At 35.1% G+C, this 19982-nt stretch overlaps 1 protein-coding gene across 1 annotated transcript; it reads right to left on the bottom strand.

The window, feature by feature from the left end:
• Nucleotides 1–360: 360 nt before the first annotated feature.
• LOC140757126 (uncharacterized) lies at nt 361–19468 on the bottom strand. Its single transcript, XM_073092662.1, has 6 exons — nt 19317–19468; nt 18247–18381; nt 10217–10425; nt 9575–9730; nt 8002–8194; nt 361–692 (listed from the first exon to the last, which is right to left on the bottom strand). Exons 2-6 carry the CDS (start codon nt 18326–18328, stop codon nt 361–363), a joined length of 972 nt encoding a protein of 323 aa, XP_072948763.1. The 5' UTR covers nt 18329–18381; nt 19317–19468.
• Nucleotides 19469–19982: the final 514 nt, after the last annotated feature.

Raw genomic sequence — 19982 nt, 5'->3', positions numbered from 1 at the left:
AACATACCAGCCAATAAATAATTTGCAAGAAATGTAATGACTGATCGATAATTTTAGGCTATCTATTAAAATTTCTTACAAATTCGGGGTAATGCATGTTTTAATATATTATCATGGTTCAATTAGATAAATCTGTTAAACTTACCCTACTTGCTTACTTACTTAAAAGGAAATACTTTCATATTATAAAGTTACATTAAAGTGCATTCAATAGATTTTGAATGTAAAATTTACTACAATCTTGACCCTTCTAGAGTACGTTTAGGAGTACTTGTGGCACTATATCCGTATATAATGACGCTTTATCATTAGACCCATAACACCGGTTATTCTTAGACTCATCATTAAATAAGAAACAGCTTACAAGAACTTCTTTACGACGGGCTGGATGGAGACTTCGCTGAGCAGCCGCACGCCGTGCCCCTCCCACATGAAACGCAGCAGCCACCCCATGTCGCACTCGTGGCACCATATCCGTATGTTATGACGCTTTTTCACCAGGCCCACAACACCAGCACTTCTTAGACTTACCATTAAGTAAGGCACAGCTTCCAAGAACTTTTTGACGACAGGCTGATTGGAGACTTCGCTGAGCAGCCGCGCGCCGTGCCCTTCCCACACGACGCGCTGCAGCCGCCCCATGTCGCACTCGTGGCACCATATCCGTATATTGTGACGCTTTATCACCAAGCCTACAACACCAGAAGAATCTTCAAAACATTTAAGTGTTATTATTATTAATAATATAGGAGTAGCAGATGAGCGTGCAGTTCACCAGATGGTATGCCGCTACTGGCGCCCATGGACATCTGTAATCAGCCACGGAAGAGCCGATGACCCTTGAGTACTTGGCTCGAATGCCTTGGAAGAGTCTCCCTTACTACACCCATCAAATCATAACACAGCAGCGATTAACACTGCGGTTATGAGGCAGAAATAGGTGTGGCGGAGGTAGCGCCGGATTTGAAACGCAGAGGGTTCCAATGAAATATTACAGTAGTCATGTGCTTTATATATCTATGAAAAACATGGAAGTATCAATGAGAGATACATGAGTGTTATTCCTAGAACTGCAATCGATTGTAAAGTTCAAGGTTCGAGCTCATGGGGGACGTGGGAACGTGTACATCGGGTTTCCATATCTGTGTGAAAGACACGATCATTAATAAATCATCGTATGACCCGTATTGAATCAAGGTTCTTGAGTATTATCGTGAAGTCCAATTTGAATAAAGATTTTCAGGTAACGGTCGAGCAAGTGACTTGACGATTGCTTCTATGGAGATTTTAATATTAGCTGTAAAATATATAAAAAAATATACGGCCAATTCTTGAATCAAAAATGGTACAAACACAATATAGATCGATACGATTACAAAATGGTAGCATCCGTAAGAGTCCCCATAATAAGACCGTGTCGTCAGCTCATAGTCGTCACAATGCTGGACATGGTCTTCCTTTCAAAGCATGATGGAGTTAAGCCATAGGCCACCGCGCTGTCTAAATGCGTATTAGTAGACTTCACATTCCCTTGAAAACTTTTTTAAAGCACTTTCAGGCCTTACGATGTTATCCTTCACCGTTTATGCAAGTGATAATTAATTTCTAAGAACTGCATTTTGCATGCACACGTAATTTTTCACCCAACTGCTTATTACAATTCTTTCGTATGTATAATTATTTTGTAAATAAAATAATAAAATATTTATGAAAACATGTTTATTCCCAACATGTTTTTGTTAATGTGTGTAATTTCTTAAAGCTTACAATATTTACATTGGATAAACGTCAAGGTTGTAGTCATACAAAGGGTGAAAAGATAATTGTATTGATTTCGTGTCAATTTGTCTTCAGACACCCTGATTTAACAAAGCATCGGAAACTATTCAAGTTTTGGGGTCATTAGGTAAATGAGAAGGCTATAATGTGATAGGGTTCCGAAACATTAAGGGTAACGTAATAACGATAGCGATATACCTTTAAACTTTAACGGCGAAGAAAAACATCGCGAGATAACCTAAACTTTGACATTTCTTAAAAAAAAAGTAAAGTGAAGTCTACCAATTTACCTGTCCCACTATTGTGGTGTATGTCCACCGTGGTGGACTATTGAGAGGAGGCCCTTACCGTGCCGTGGGTTCACGACGATGTGAAAGAAATATGAACCTTTATGTCATCAATTCATATTCAATTTGATTTCGGTTGCAGTAGGAGCAAACCGGAGAGCACTTACAATAATCTATGATACCCAGTTCGTGAGCTTCCGTTCATTTTATAGCTTTTGTACAAAGAAATATGCTTTGCCTTTTGAAAATCTTTTTAACGTAACAGACTAACAAGTCTAACAACAGACATACATATAGCTTATACAGACAAAACATACTTCGAATGGTTATGAGTATTTACGACGGCGTTAAATTAGACATTGTCCCAGTCACCTATAGATTACGACTATCTATGAATATAGACATTAATTGCCGTGAGTGTAGCGTAGCGAAAAAAAGTCAAGTCTACGATCGAACGATTCTGACACGTCGACTTATTGAGCTGCAATCACTATCGATTCGATCGGTACTCACTATATCGCTGATATATTAGTAAAGTTAAAGTAAATTATTACTAAAGATAAAGTAAAATAGATAAAAAAGTTGAAAACAACCCTTCAGTTTTATTTTTATGCACCAACTAAGTAACAAAGTTGTAAAACTTTACCAAAGTTGCGAAGTTTTAATGAGTGTAGTAGAATATGAAACATAACGCGGTATTACGAGTATTTTATATTGATCTTTTATTTATAAATTGAGTTTATCTTTATATATATATTTCTTGTGTGTGTGTGTATGTCACTGAACTCCTCCTAAACGACTGGACTGATTTTGATGAAATTTGTTGTGTGTGTTCAAGGGGACTTGAGAATGGTTTAGATTCACAATTTAGTCCGTGGGAAAAGGGTTTTTTTTAATTAATGTTTAATTCGTGTTTCACATTGGATTCGACAGACTTCGCTACCATCGCAGTTTCAAATATTCTATCTATTTTTCAAACCTGTAAGTGATAGGGGTTGTTCACCCTTAACATTTTTTTATTTATACGGCAACACAACGTTTGCCGGGTCAGCTAGTTCTATATATATATCTTTTGGTGATATATTATATGTAGACACAAGTTGTAAACTTTATATTTTTAAGTATTTAAATAAACTTAAGGAAAGTATAAATAATAGGTAGAACTGTTCGCGATTGCAGACATCCAGGTGGATTGGAGATCCAGGTGGTGGATCTACCTGTTGTTTTTCATAACCGTTAAAGAAAGTGACTATTTCCTAATAAGTTCGAAAGTCGAAGAACTTTGGTGTACCCCTACTATACTTCCAGCATTTCTACAGCGAAGCCCAAATGCAGTCCACAGACTATCATAGTTCATTATTCTTATTGCTAAGTTTTATACAGTAAAAAGATAATATTCTTTACGCATAACATTAGAAAATTGCTTATCTGTAGACTTTAACAGTCGCTTCAGTTATAGACATGCGGGCGGTACAAGCAAGTTGCATAAGTAGCTACGAGTATGTAACTTATGTAGTATATAAGTAAATTTTGTAGGTTAACTTGAATAATTAATCGTGACAGGACAGTAGCCAGTTAACTTATCAGTGACCTGTCAAGGCCGTATTTTGTATTATTCAGGCTACAGACAGTGTTAATGTTTAATGGAGGTATCGATCGAGACTCGTCCGACGGTAGATGTGTGCTACGTGGCTCGTAGGTCCATTAGTATTGTATTGACAGGTTAGTTTGTTCATTACGGTGATTGGCTGTCATTGTTCTAGATTCGAGAATCAAAAATCATGCTATTAGGTTATTAGTGGCATGCTCTATAAATATAAAATGAATTAATAATCTCTCGCTCTACATAGGGATTCCATTTTATTGCATGGTCACACACAATACACCTAAGATAGATATTTGAATTAATCTTTTGGTTTACCCGACCCGAGAATCAAACTCGGGACTTGTTTCCTGGTAGACCGATATGATACGGCTCTCCTTAGTTTTCGTGAATTTATGGAAATTAAGAATAATTTTAATTAATTCAAAGTTTTGTAGTACTTCTTATCGTCATGAATTTGATTTAAATATTCATTAATTTGTATTTGTTACAAAAACAATAAAATATGAAAGTCTTCTAATCAGACTTCTTGATTAGCTTCTAAGTTACTTACTAAGCATTATTCACAAAACCTTACTTTATTACATCACGAATCAAATTAAATTCAAGAAATTCTCGTTAAAAAAGAAACAGTAAACTTAAAACTTAATAATCTGCCTTCTTAACTTAATAGCTTGTAAACTAATTATGTAAACTAAAACACCACTTCATTACACCGAACTTAATAAAAAAATGTAAACTTAAATACTTTATCAGCCCTCTTGACTTAATTGCTTGTAAAATTCTTTATTCGTAACTGAAATTAGTAAGAAAATTTTTAATTGTAGCCAACATTACGAGTTGGGAACTTTAGATCATGCGACGCAACAAGTTCGCGTGCTTACTCGAGTCGTTACCGAGATTAGCATAACGGGAACCTTCCAAAACACTTCTGAACGAAATGTGTTCGAACGATAAGCATTGCTTCAAGTTTATGCGTTTGTATTATTGACAATCAATTTATTCCTGAAATAGTTGTGTGACAATATCGGTTACTTTTATCAGCTTTTAGATGATAGCAATAGTAGCATGGTTGTTTTTGCTATTAACGTGCAAGATGTGGAATGAACTTTTTACTGAGGTACCTTTTCCCGGAGCGTCAATATGTGGCTCTTCAAAAAAGGTGCAAAAAGAGCTCTGCTTCAAAGTCAGTGACATATTGGCGATTGCCCTGGTGTTAAACATGTCCATAGACAACTTTTTTCCATCAGGTAGCCCGGGTGCTTATCGATTTATGATTTCATCCCTTGATCCGTTAAGGCCGTATTTGGGAATAATCAAGTTTCAAATACTATAAATTCAGCGGTCTATTGTGTAATATCAGGTTGCAATCGGGTAACGGGTTCCAATTTATGAATCTTAAAACGTATTTTTATAAAAGTATTTGCTTTGTTTAATTTCATATTTGGAAATTACGAGTAATAAGTATAACAACAGGGGAAAATCAGATTTTATGTAATACTCTCAGAACTCTGAATTCTTCTAACAACTACAATCGAACTATGGTCTAAACATAACCCCTTTTCATTTGAGAGATATCTTTGGATAACGTCTTCTATACCGCATTAAAACATTTGAAGAAGTTCAGCAACTTTCAATATATCATGTGCAAGAACATGTGCTATTTCTGCACTTAAAATGGCCAGAAATAGCCTTAGCTTTTACGTAAAAGCTGTAAATGCTACAATGTTAGACATGACGCTGAAATATTTCAGATAAGTAAATTAAGGCCTAACGGGTGGGGCATCGCGTAGGCGTAGAAAGGCTATCATAAAAATAAATATTCATGACCACGCAACATTACAACCCCACCTAGCCAAGCCTTTATCTGCACGCCATAAAATTCCATGAAATAGTATCGGACATAGGCTGTTATCATAATCTGAGTGATAGCATCGATGCACTGAATAATAAACATTAATGTCACGTGAATACACGTGGTCGAATAATAAGCAGGTAGAGGAATTTTGAAATAGAATACTGCCTTTATTGAAGCAATCATAATCTAGTGGTTGATCCTAAGTGGTAACTATCGAGTGGTCCGAGGTTTGCTATTATGGCGAAGGAAAACATCAACAGGAAACATACACGCCAAAAAAAAGACAAACAGTTTTCAAGGGCTGTGGTGTCTACCAATTCGCACTTGATCAACGTGGTGGACTGCAGCCTAACCCCATTTTACTCTGATAACAGTGCCCGTGCCCATCAATGGGACAAAAATGGGTTGACGACAAGTAGGACAACAGCTTTCATTATGTTTTTTATACGATTGAAATATCAAGCGAACATGTAATTTATCTGGCAAATGGTCACTACCGTCCATGAGCATCCGCAACCAATTCCATATATGAGTAGAACATGGGTTTCTTACGAAGACAACAGATGCGTTGCCTATCCCGAGGACTAAGATAGTCGTCTTATATGTAAATCAGTCGGCTTTGACACCCTTCCACTGAAACACAGAGCTTGTGGGTGCTCTGCGTGAAAAACGTGTGGCGGTAGTACTTTCCTAGCCGAACCATACTGATTCTACCCTTGAAGAACTTTATATCGGACATCGATCGATTCAAATTCTGGTATCACATCTTAGTGATAGCATCGATGCATTGAATAATAAATAATAATGCCACAATAACACGAATACACGTGGTAAGTTAATAAGCAGGTATAGAAATTTGAATACGAATGCAGCCTTCATTATGTTTATTAAAACACGTGAACGATTGATTTGATAGGAATCAATAAATGTATTACTTCCTGAAATTGACTGAAAGTTCACAACATGCAAACGTTTAGTAAGTTATTTTAGAATAAATCTTTAGGTATTTCCATGGTATAGTAACTGGTATACGTGAATAAGTTTTGTATTTTTAATATTTCAATTTTACGACAACAATGACATCAGGCATTTTTATATTTTGAATGAAATACACAAATTAATAATGTCAACTTAAGCTTAAACAAATAAATTTATAACTATTAAGTCGTTACTGAAATATGTTAGTAGTAACGCTAGGAAAAAGAAGATTAATGTAAGTACTTAGTATCGTTTAGAAATGTTTTTGTTATAGTTTTTAATATTTTCAAAATACACTACTTATTCGTTTGTCATTTTAAAATTCTGCGTCTTACACAATATACATCCCTGATAAACCTAATCAGGAAATTAATTAATAATCACTTGTTCCGTAAAGGAAAATATTTTGAGTAAATCCTATACGCCTCATTGTTCTAAAAATAATATTTAAAGCTGTGTGAAGTTTACCAATCAGGTCTTGGCCTATGGCCTAAGCTTCTCTTACCGTGAGAGAAGATCCGTGCCCAGCAGTGAGATAATAATTCATTGTCGACGATCGATTAATACCATAAATGGCATAACCTATGTCATAACAACAAAAACACGAAAAATTATGGCTATTTCTTGTTTTTATTACCTATAACACTTACCCACTCATTTGGAAAGACGTAACACTACAAATTATTCCTTAATGGAACAGCTTTAACGGAGGGACACTGTCGTGAAAACAGGTCAATTTATTAACAGCTCACAAGATTCATGAACATTTACTTTCATTAAATTTGAATTGCAAAAAAAGCTTACTCTTTATACAAATAACTAAATCGAAGTGTCGTTGCCATTTTGTAAGTTCCTATGTTTCTAAATATTTTTAACTGTTTAATAGGTAATAATGGGTTAATTATAATATTCACTTGTTATTATAAGGGATGAATTAGGGTATCTACTTTTTTTTAATAATAGGTTTTACGCTGTATATGCAAAAAGGTCCATTGTTCGGTGGTATTTAACAATTGTCCTTTATATACTAGTATTCACATTAAAAACAAGTTTTATGTGCTTCCGGAAGTTTTAAGTTATTTAGTAGTTCTTCAATTTTTAGCATCGTAAAAAATACAGACTTCGAAGGACCTCCTCCTTTTTTGATCTCGGTGAATAAGCGAAAAGCTTCAAAATGAATTGAACTTTGGATTTAATAACTCGTTATGATATTTTTATTAATAAGAAATAAAAATTAACAATCACTTTATAATTTATCCTTAAGTACACACAATATTTAACACTGTCCATATCAATTATTTGTTATACCTCACTTTTTATTTTCCGTAATTAAAATTAATAATTCAATTTAATTTACGATAATTATATAATCATATTATAAAAAAATATTTCCCCAATCATTACAATTTAATTCATTAACGCTTCCCAAAAAGACACATGAAACCCCTAAAAATATAACAAAACAATGTTACAAGTGAAGTTACAAAGTTACTCACCGGGCGCGTGAGGGCGGGCGGGCATGGCGGCGGCGTCGGGCAGCGCGAGCAGAGTGCGCGCCGCGCGGTAGTGCGCCAGCGTGCGGCCCGCCGCGTCCCGCGCGCCCCGCGCCGCGCCCGCCCGCACCAGCAGCGCCGCCGCCGCCGCCTCGTCTCGGCACGCCGCCGTGTAGTGCAGGGCGGTGCGCCCTTCCTGCACACGGGACACCACAACGTTATAAAAGAAAGAAAAATTCGAAGGTGGTAGAACACTTTGTGGTTCGACTTCGGCAGCACCACCGGTACACCTGTTTCTGTCCCATAACGTCGTCACGTCACCTCACGTCATCATCCCATTATTGTCTCACTATTGGGCAGGGGTCTCCTCACAGAATGAAAAGGATTAGGCCATAGTCCATCGCGCTGGCCAAGTTGGTAGATTTCACATACCCTTGAGATTTTTTTTATGTAAATCTCTCAGGTATGCAGGTTTTCTCACGATGTTTTCCTTCACCGTTTTAAGCAAGTGATAGTTATTTTTTAATACGCACATAACTTTGAAAAAACAGACCGGACTTGGACCCCTCGTTCGATAGGCCGAGTTTTTTTAACCATTGTATCACTGCTTTTAACTGCCTCATAACAACGTGTTAAAGGCTGCTGTGAACATACGTTCCGAGGCCTTCCAGCTTAGTCTTCCATCTGTAGCCGACCTCAGATAGAAATAATATAATCCTATCTGGGACTGATTACAGATATCTATGAGCGGCAGTAGCCACTTAACATATTATCAATTTATTGATCCTTAAGATGAAATCATTCAACTTTAATATTTCCACAAAATATTAAAGATTTCTTTATAAGTAGAGTACTACGTTAAGAATATTTCAAATGCATGCTAAAATACGAGTAGATCGATTACACTCACAGAAACATTCCAAGATCATATATCTTGCGGCGTCAAAACACGTCACAACCATTCTACGAATTGTCTGCAAAATTAGTGCCGTCCGGTATCTAAGGCAATTTTCTCTCCAATGCTCTATTATTCTGTATTCTGTGCTCCAATTATTTACTTACAAAGTCTATGACGGTCAAGATGTGAATTGTTGAGGAGCCATAGTGGTCCACAATACTGAATTCTGTCCTCCAATTAAATTTTGTAGTACTGAGTACACGTTTGGAATGCCTTTGAAGAATAATGGTCGGATTGACGAGCCTCTCAGCTATATGCTAGTAGTTGTGATAGGCTGATATATGTATTAAGCCCACTTCTGCTTCGCTGAAGCAGAATATGTACTTGCCGCCATTATAGTTAGATTACAGTAGCTCTACAAGTACTCACGGAGTCCCCTTGATAGATAATTGTTGACGAACAGCTCGACTATGTCCTAGAAGTTGTAGCCACAACTAGTAAAAGTCCACTCATGCTTCAGCGAAGCAGACAACGTATTTGTTGTGGTTGTAGTCAGATTACAGCATCCTAACATATTACGAGTACTTACAGAGGGTCTGTATAACAAGCCAACTCCCGCTTCGTCGAAGTAAAGCGACGGTTATAGTTAGTTTACAATAGCACTACAATTATACTTACAGAGTCTCTCTGATGGACCAGATTCGGATAATTGTTGACGAGCCACTCGACTATGTCCAAGTAGTTGTAGTAGACTGCTTTGTGCAACAAGCCCACTCCTGCTTCGTCGAAGCAGAGCACGTACTTGTTGCGGTTGTACTCAGATTGCAGTAGTTCCTATAATTATAATTGACTGTACAATTGAAAGGAATAACAAATAAAACACTTAAAAACATTAATTACGATAACCCAAAAATATGCCAGCGGGTGCTTTGACTTCCAAATTGCTGACACTATCGACACGTTATAGTTTATTGTTCTACGAGTATATTATTATAATATTCGTGTCGACTGCCACTGTTTTAAAAGTTAATGGGAATAACTTATTTATTTGTATGATATATTTTTTGTGACATTCGATGTGAGAATACTTCCGGTGTTCCGGTGTATTCATGTAGCCTTTGCAATACGTAATCATAGTTACATAATAAATTATTTATACAAAAATTGCAACCGGTCGTTGCTATTTATAAATTATAATTATACACAATGAGTATTTGTCAAAGGGAGATCTCCCTCCAGACTAGATGATCATGCCCGAGGAGCAGTTGTGCTCCCCGCGTCTTCCTTCAGAACTTGTATATATGCAAGAAGTTGACTTACCTGTAGCTCCAAAAGCGATCCCTTCTCCACAGCAGTGTGCAAAGCATCACACTTGTTGATTAGGTTGTGGAGGTGTCGTGACAGATGCAGTGTGTCCGCCTCAGCCAGGAGCCGGTGCCCGTGGCCGGCGAGCACCGCGCGCTCCAGCCTGCTGTCCACACCACCACCCGCCCACTTGCGTAGCTGCTCGGATGATATCGTACCTAAGACTAGACCAAAGTTATGGATAAGTTTTTTTTTTATAAAATATAGGAGTAGCAGCCCACCTGATGGTAAGTGGCTACTGTCGCCCTGGACTACTGGACATCTGTAATTAATCTCAGATAAGATTCCATTCCTACTTGAGGTCAGCCACAAATGCGCCACTGTCCCCGAGGACTAAGCTGGAATGCCTGGTAATAGTGTCTCCCTTACCACACCCTTCAAACCAGAATACAGTAGCGCTTGATACTGTTATTAGGTAGAATAGTTGTGACGGTGGTACTGCTGGATTCGAACCACAAAGGGTATTTTCAAGCTAATAAACAAACCTCGCAGTCGATAAAGTGTGCCTATTACAATCTGTTTACAGCTGGTCAATTTATATACCTATAAATTTTACCTATACCTATAAATTTTATAACATTCAATCGTTTTCGGTTAATTAGAAATCCTTGTGACCACTGAGCCCTTTAAGTACTAAGGGCCCTTATCCCTCTCTTCACGCACTTCCTTAGTTTGTCCGTTAATATCACTCTAAACGCTGCTCCAAACATAATAAATAAAAAATGGAGGTCATGGCTAAATAAGGAGCGTTAAATAGGCATTCTTGAAAGATTGTACGCGGTGATAGGCAGTGTCCTTTTGTAATAAACTTGGTAATCGTTTGTTTTGGTTTGTCTATCTTACCATTACTATAATTCGTCACACAATACATATTTTAGATCATATAAAAGTGCCAAGCGGTATGAGATCATGCCTGGGATAGGCCAAGATGCGTTGCTTCCCCTCAGGACTAAGTTGCAAGGTTTTCGATAGATATGCTTCCCATACCACACCCATCAAACCAAAAACACTAGCGGTGGAATGACACTGCTATATAAGGCAGGAATAAATGTGGCGGTGTTACATCAGGAATGGAAAAAAAGGGTTCTACGAAATTAAATTATGTTACTTACGTTAAAACAGAAAGGCCATGATTGGAAGAAGTAGGACAACATAATAATGATACCTCGATATTCTTGAGAAGTTCTTCGATAAAATGTTGTAGTATTAAATCGAAGCGTTCGATAAGTTAAATGGGACATGATATTTCTAATGCCGGACAAATGGCTTTTTAACTAGCCCACTTTCTTAGCTGCTTTAATATTCTGTCCAAAATAACTGAACAATTTGATTCTCAAACTAAACTTACAATACTATTATATGTATCTCAGTGCTACTCGTATATTTTGTTACAGAGAAAGAACAAACGTGAAACTGAAAACGAGAAAGAACAAACAAGACATGTGCTCCACCTGATGGTAAGTGGCTTTTACTGCGTATGGCGATCTCTAATAAACCCCAGATAGTATTGGAGTCATATGAGGTCGGTTGCACTTGTCGCCATATGTAACTTGGAAAGTCTTATCTAAATATCCCTTATCCCTTGAAACCAGAGATGGCAGCAAAATATAGTAATATAGATTAAGATATAAAATGTCTCTTGTTTGCTTTATAGATGCTATGGACTAAAAAACTTATGCTCTTTTGATATTAGGAACACATTAAAGCTTTCTTATTGCACTTTATCACTAATACTTCTCTTATTTTTTCAAATATATAAAAACAGTTTAAGCTCGCATGCCATAGCCACTTACGTCATTCCTTTAAGGGTTGCATTAACTTACATTAGTTCACGTCACGGGTCATAAGCTTCAAGGTCTGTATCGTGTGTATAACATTAATTTGCATGATATTAATATGATATGACCTTTGCGTATTAATATGGCACGATGACATGAAACAGGCACAAATGAACGTTGAAGTATCGCGTAACGAAGCCAATGACAAAGTAAGCGCGGGTTACATTTCGTAGACGCTGTATCCTACTTATCCGATCGTTCGGGCTACGATTATAGATTATGTACAGAGTGTTCTTTATGAGGTTTTGGAATGATTAACATTTAATATTTTTTAAACATATTTACAGGCGTTGTCTCTGGTTTTGAAATATCTGCTGCTTTTAATCCTGTGCTTATGGCCTAACTTATAGCTTAACTTTATAGACTAATCGTGGTAATGGCTTAAAATAATGTAAAACAACCGTGATCGTTGTACGGAAGGATACTTTAAATACTACCTTTTAGATTCGGTTAAGGCGAGTGTAAAGAAATCTTTTTAAAAACAATAAAATTTATAATCTTATTTATTTTAAAATTGACATAAAAAGCTACAAAGAAAATAAATTATTAAATATAAATAAATAAATTATGACCTTTGCGTATTAATATGGCACGATGACATGAAACAGGCACAAATGAACGTTGAAGTATCGCGTAACGAAGCCAATGACAAAGTAAGCGCGGGTTACACTTCGTAGACGCTGTATCCTACTTATCCGATCGTTCGGGCTACGATTATAGATTATGTACAGAGTGTTTGTTTTAAGGTTTTGGAGAGATTAAAATTTAATATTTTTTAAACATATTTACAGGTTTTGTCTGTGGTTTCGAAATATTTGCGTCTTTAATCTTGTTCTTATTTAATTTTAAAGCCTACACCTGGGAATGGCTTAAAATAATGATTACAAAAATAACCGTGATCGTTGTAGGGAGGGATATTATATTTCAAATACTACTTTTTAAATTCGGTTTAAGAGGGTGTAGATAAATCTTTTTCAAAACAATAAATTATATACCCTTATTTATTTGAAAATTGTCATAAAAAGCCACAAAGATAATAAATTACTGGAACTAGTTCAATGCAATGATTGATAGATATGAAAGAAAAGGGCTTTATAAAAAGTATACGAAAAAAAGACATTATGTATAAACCTTTATTTTAAATAATTTAAAAAAAAAAAATTTATTAAATTTTCGTGTAAATCGTCGTAACTCGAAGTGTTAATTTATTAAATGTTAAATTCGATACACAAATTTATAAACGATTTTATATTGAACATTGAACAAATAAAAAGTAAAAAAAAACTTAAAGTCAGCCATCAATCACCCTGTTTCAGTAGGTTGCATGTAGATGATCTTCGTGGCAAGATTACAGGATTTACGCCTTAACAGCCGGTTTGCGTTACCAGCTATCGCGACATCTCGTGACCTTACTGGACCTGAACTTGCATTTCTATTTCCACACAAACATCATGATAAAATTCAATTGACAGGTGTTTGTTTGCCAGAAATTGATATGTATAAATGTAATGCAAAGGTTTACGTAGTAGCATGTTTTAATGAATAAATTAGTTTATCAGTTTATTGTGGGAAAGCAGTACCTATGTTGTTTATCACTTCGAATTTAATTCCACACCACCTTCTAAAGTTCTGCCAAGCGATCAATATGTTATTGTCCAAGTATGCCATATTTTTCAATCTTAAAAAGCGCTCGAGACTTGGCATCGCCTAAAATGTGATTATTTTGAAAAGCAAGTGAAGTCATAAGGAATGTTTAAAATAAAATTACAACTTTCATAGTTCAATTTCAAAGTCAGCAAAAGACATCTGAGAACAAAATTGGAACGCTTCGTACATGTATTTCTACCTTACCAAACCATTAAATCAAGACACCAGCGATGCTGGTTAGGACTGTTGATGTTGGACAGGAAAAGGTGTGACGGTGGTATCACCGGAGACGAACCACAATGGTTTATCCGCCGAAAATTAAATATAAGTGAATGTAAAACCTTGTACGATACCTATAAGTTATTAGGGGACAAACCCATGAATATAAAGTAACATTTCTCACAGGAACGATTACGTAATTCCTAAGTTCACGTCGAACCTCACTAGAAAGTGTTTTGCGTGAATTTTTATGCTAATTTATTACGTCCACGCTCATTTACATGGGGTTTTATTGAAAGAACTATTATAAGCCGTTATGCCCTACATATTCGCACGCCAAATAATCAGGTAATGTTCTCGTGTAAACAATTCGTTGGTAATGAAAGTGTTTATGAAAAATTATCAAGTTAATCAAGTTATTACTTGGAAATAAGTTTAATTAAACTATTGTTATTAAAATTCCAGTGAAAGTTACTTTGCGAAATTATTTTGATGATTAATTAAGTAAATGACACACAAGGACACAAATAAGGTGATCGCAAACATTCCTAATACATTAATGATGTAACTCTGTTATTTATTATGAAAAGTCTAGTGGATGATTAATTTTGAAATATTTTTTTTCAATATTACAATTTTCAATTACAACCCTAGCTGTACTTACATTCAAAGCAGAATACTTAATGCAAATAAGGTTTTGTCTTAGAGTAGAAAATTTATGGATCTGTAATTGGATCTGAAGAAATCTTGAAAGAAATTAAGAGAGTGGGAATATCTTACTTTTTTGGGAATCCCAGCTTGGTATTATTTTTTCAGTTCAGTGTTTTGTTATGGTACTTTTCATTTATTATTCGATTCTTATATGCGAAGGTAAATTACTTATTTCAATCTTTTACCTACCTTTTAAAAGTAGTGCTCCAATTCCTTATTTTAAATAGTTTATTCATGTATTTTGTAATATACATAATTTATCATAAATGCGGAACTGTAATATTATAACCATAAGTAAAGATACTTCGCCGCCTTGAAATTGAATGAAGCCACTAACGGCTTATTTTAGTAAGTTCTTTTTTTGAATTCTTGACAAATAAAAACATTATTAGAGAAAATTTACGAATAAATAACTAATTTACGTAATAATTACGTAATTTACGTTATAAATAAATAATTATTTCAAATATTTTAGGGACATTTTAGCACGGAGACGTGGAAAAACTTTTTTACGCAACTATTTCAATTCTCAAAATTGGTTACGTTTTCTTGTTAGGAGTGAGTAATCTTTACTAATCTATGATTATAACAATAACCTAACATTTATTACGATTGAAACATTAACGTAAGATGTACGCCTGACAATTTGATTACACCTTCAGTTTGGTTCATATTTGGTGTTTTAGAAACTTTATAGTAATCGTTTTAACAATTGAAGCTAATAAGGAACGATATATGTAAAGTACTTCTAAAATTTATACTTTATAAATCAAGGTAGCTACGGAGAGTTGGTTAAAATAAATATAAAAGTGGCTCAAATTGTATATGGTATTTTCATAGATAAGTAAAGATTACTCACTCCTAATAAGAAAATGTACCCAATTATGAGAATTGAAATAGTTGCGTAAAAAAGTTTTACCACGTCTCCGTGCTAAATGTCCCTAAAATATTTGATATAATTATTTATTTAATATGTAAATTACGCAGTACCTATTAGTTATTTATTCGTAAATTTTCTCTAAAAATGTTTTTGTTTGTCAAGAATTCAAAAAAAGAACTTACTAATAAGCTGTTTGTGGCTTCACTCAATTTTAAGGCGGCGAAGTATCTTTACTAATCTATGGGTATTTTATCTTATAAAATCTTTCGACATGTTTAGTATAGTACTTTATAATCTTTGGAATACTTTGGATTTTTTGTTACTTTATTTACTGTGTTATTTATGTACTGAAAGAATAAAACTATTTCTTGAACCAATTTACAACTTTTATTATTCCCGCTCAAAATACAAATCAAACGTCAAGATCGATTTTTCCTTTATGCTAACGCATACAATCGTACCAGTCAGTGACTACATAAACGAGAACTTATTATTATAAAAATAAACAATGAAAATAGCACAACTTATTAGTTACAATATTTCTACATTAAAATAATTTAAATACATTTCTAAGAGTACCTACTACTAAGGTCGTAAACATTAAACTGTAACTAACTGTAAAGATACCCTAAAATTTAAAAAAAAAACTTCTTCAATGAAGTTTTTTTTCTAAATATAGAAAAAATGGACAAACAAAAAAAGAGATTTTAGGTAGGTATATTTTATAACACGCATGATTTTCGATATTATTTCAGAAGGCTCTTAAATCTCAATTTATCGTAGCTCGATTAAGTAATTATTTTATCAAACAAAATGTTGCTGGCTTTAATTTACAAAATGGCAGTTGCCGTATGCAAATATTGGCTAGCCGGAGCAGCGCTAGGCAGTCAGGCGATACAAATTGGTTCTTGAATTTTTTAATGCAATTTCGATAGGCTTAGCTCGCACATAAAATATTCAACGGTGTCATTGAAGTGTGCCCGAATGTAAATTTTCTTTAAAAATACTAGCGCAGAAGCAAGAAGGTTCTGAAGTATATTTTGTTTGACTCCCGAGTTACCATATGCATATTCTGGTTTTGTAGGATGTAATTTTGGGAGATATGTTCTTTTTACAGCATTAAAATAGAAAGTTAACAGCATACTCGTTAGGTACTTATGAATTCCTCTTAAGACTAAAGCGGAATGTCTGTGATAAGTCAAATACCCTTCAAATTAATACACGGCAGCGCTACACACTACTGTATCGGTAGAAAAAGGCATGTCAGCGGTTCCGCCTGAACCACAGGATTTTACCAACTTTAAAAGTGCATACAAAATAGAGAAATTTCAAAGTATCGATCTACCGTTTGTTTACCTCTATTGATACCGTACTATCTCTACGTGCGGGTTATTAATGCCCCTATCATTTACTATGTTTGCTGTTTATATCTATACACATGTTTGTAGATAAGTTCAATGTGCCATAAAAACGCTGTGACCACGAAATACTTTTGTATGGACAACCGCGTGGTTGATTATTGGCTTTCCCAACAGTGAGGCTTGGGATCTTTAATGGGTTGTTTGACAAGATGATGTGACCATCCGTTACTTAGTCTTGGATAAAGATTCTTTAAACATCTATTGTCAGTCGTTTTGAATATTTGTTGTATGTTATGTATGTTTTCAATACAACAAGCATTATACTTTGTTTTGTCGCTGTAGAAAAAAATGTTATGGAAACTTACATACCTGAAGGATCATTAAAGTCTTAAAGATATTTGTGTAAACTTAAAATCTTCAGTTTGACTGCAGCTTACACTATGGCCAAGTTTTCTGAGATCTGTGTCCTAGAGTGGGACGGTAAAAGGTTAATGATAAATATCTTCACTTAGGCTTTTAACAATTGTAATAGAACCACATTTAAAAATATTTCTGTAGAAATGTATGAAAAAAAAAACAGGAATCCTGCATGCACGTGGATGTCATGGCAAATAGGTGGCAGACACGCGAGCTACGGACAGGGCTCGGCTGCCGTCAACACAACATTGTAGCCTAAAAGTGTACATTGAAATCATTTAAGTTTAGTAGGTGCGGAATATGATTTTTTAAACGTGGTAGAACAAAAAAGTTCCATCAGAAAAAAACTTCCACCGCAACTAATTTTTGCGTGAAATCGCTTTGCGGTTCGGTGGAAGAGTGTCTGTCAAATACAAATACCAACTGTCTTACAAATAAGGCGACCATCTTAAAGTGAGATGGTAACATGATCTTAAGGTGAGATGGTTAGAAGGTGGAAGAACCCTTTGTGGTTCGACTGCGGCGGCACCACCGCCACACCTATTTCTACCTAATAACAGCAGTGTTAGGCGCTGCTATGTTCCGTTTTGAAGGGTGTGGTAAGGGAGACAGACTTTTCCGAGGCGATCCAGCTTAGTCGTCAGGGGTAGCGGCGCATCTGTGGCCAACCTCAGGTAGGAATACTTAATCCTATCTAGGGTTGATTACAGATGTCCATGGGCGGCAGTAGGTGGACTGCATGCTCGTCTGCTACTCCTACATTATAAAAAAAATATTTAAATACTGATGTTACGTTCCGTACCGTTCCATTTAGACGTATCTACGGAACCCTTAAAATAAATTATAAAAAAATACATTATGTACCTACATGTACGTTCATACACATGTGTATAACTTAATTTGTAATATTACCTTTAGGCAAGCTGTAATGGACATAAAGACCATTTTTCTTAATCACCTCAGCATCACGAACCCATTTCTTCACGCTCTCCATGGCATAAGGGAGAAATCGTTATAAAGACGCATTATTTGTATTTTGGACATAAACTGCAAAATATTATATGACTACACTGTTATATCTCGGGCTTATAACTTTAAAAGGGAACAATTAAGACTACTTTTATTAATCTACACTAACATTATAAAGAGGAAAACTTTGTTTGTTTGTTTGGTTGTTTGGTTGTAATGAATAGCCTCAAAAACTACTGGACCGATTTTAAAAATTCTTTTACCATTCGAAAGCTACATTATCCACGAGTAACATAGGCTATATTTTATATGAAATATATTTGATAATATATTTTGAGGCGGTACAAAGTTTGCCGGGTCAGCTAGTATTTAATAACTGTTCCAACCAAGACTCCTTACAAGGTTTGATACAATAAAAAACAATTAAAAAGCGTTAATAATCTTAGCGTCAATAGTCTTAGCGTCAATAGTCTTAATTAAAAAGCGTCAATAGTTCTGTAACGCTTGCATATTCTAAATGATATTAATAATAGACAATGTAATAGAGCTTGAGTAGTATCAAATTCAGTTAGTACTTGAATGGAACCACTATGACATATTTTCATAAGCTATGACATGACACTATGACATATTTTCCGTATTAGATTGGTATTCAATTGGTCTTTGGTATTACTACTGTAGCTATAGGAGTCGCTTACTCGCTTGTATTATCTCTTTAACACTACCTTAGTAAGATTATCATGAAAGTGGAATAATAAATGATTCAAGTTTAAAGATGACATTCCATTAAATGTTGGCACAAGTTAGATACATATTATTTTAAGTTTTGGCTATTGTTCATAAGGTACTCGTAATGATTTAACAAATTATTTGAAGTGTCCGAGTTATCTTCAACAATTAGTGTGTGAGGTTACTATATAACGCGGTCATTTAAGCCGTACGCCAATCGATTTATTGCTTCCCGGCACGAAACTGAAAACTTTCCTTATAAAATATGTATCGTTTTCACTGACACAGCTCTACTTGCGGGCATCGTTTGACCTTTTTCAATGAACTTTGTCATACTTTTCCACTGTATTCATGTCATCGATAATTTAATTACTTATCGATAATATTACGTACGTCGCGACGAAAATTCGAGCGTATTCACATACATTGCGGAAACGGTATCTAGTATGAACTGAAGGTAAAGTAAAGTTCACACGTGTTCATACGGCCACGCTGCCTACTGACGATTGACAGTGCGTACAGTCTATCTAATAAGTTTGTTCTTAGTATGGTTTATTTCTTATAGTAACTTAACATATATGGGTCAAATACATATGTTGTCGTATTCATAGTTAAAGATCAAAGGAAATTCTGAACAAAAGATTTGTTATAAAGTAAAGAGGTTCAGAGAGATATGACCGCTGTTTCTTATTTCGTCATAGTCGTATGAAAACCATGTCTTTTCTCGAAAGGCCATCCTAATAATAAGTTGGTTTTATGTGTAAACTTTATTTACATAAGACTTGTTTCCAAGTATTGTCTCTTTGTGTGAAGTTCCACTAAAATTATTATAGATATTTCTCTATAAAAATGTAGAAAATGACTAAAACAGATTCTTTTTTTGTGTTTGGTACTGTGTCAAATATTATTGGATATAATTCTTTATTTGTATGAATAGGGTTTACCCTACT

Source organism: Epargyreus clarus, unplaced genomic scaffold, assembly GCF_041222505.1.
Source record: "Epargyreus clarus isolate Ecla_fem2 unplaced genomic scaffold, WU_Ecla_fem_2.2 ptg000004l, whole genome shotgun sequence".
In the NCBI taxonomy this organism is placed as follows: domain Eukaryota; kingdom Metazoa; phylum Arthropoda; class Insecta; order Lepidoptera; family Hesperiidae; genus Epargyreus; species Epargyreus clarus.
Note: the sequence above shows the minus strand (reverse complement) of the source record. Positions and strands in the feature narration are given on the sequence as shown.

Coding starts and splice junctions, on each gene's coding strand:
- LOC140757126 (XM_073092662.1), bottom strand. CDS start 18,328: ATGGAGAGCGTGAAGAAATGGGTTCGTGATGCTGAGGTGATTAAGAAA. Junction 9,731..10,216: donor GATCGCTTTTGGAGCTACAG/GTAAGTCAACTT, acceptor TTATAATTATAG/GAACTACTGCAATCTGAGTA. Junction 693..8,001: donor CGCCCGCCCTCACGCGCCCG/GTGAGTAACTTT, acceptor CTGGTGTTGTAG/GCTTGGTGATAAAGCGTCAC.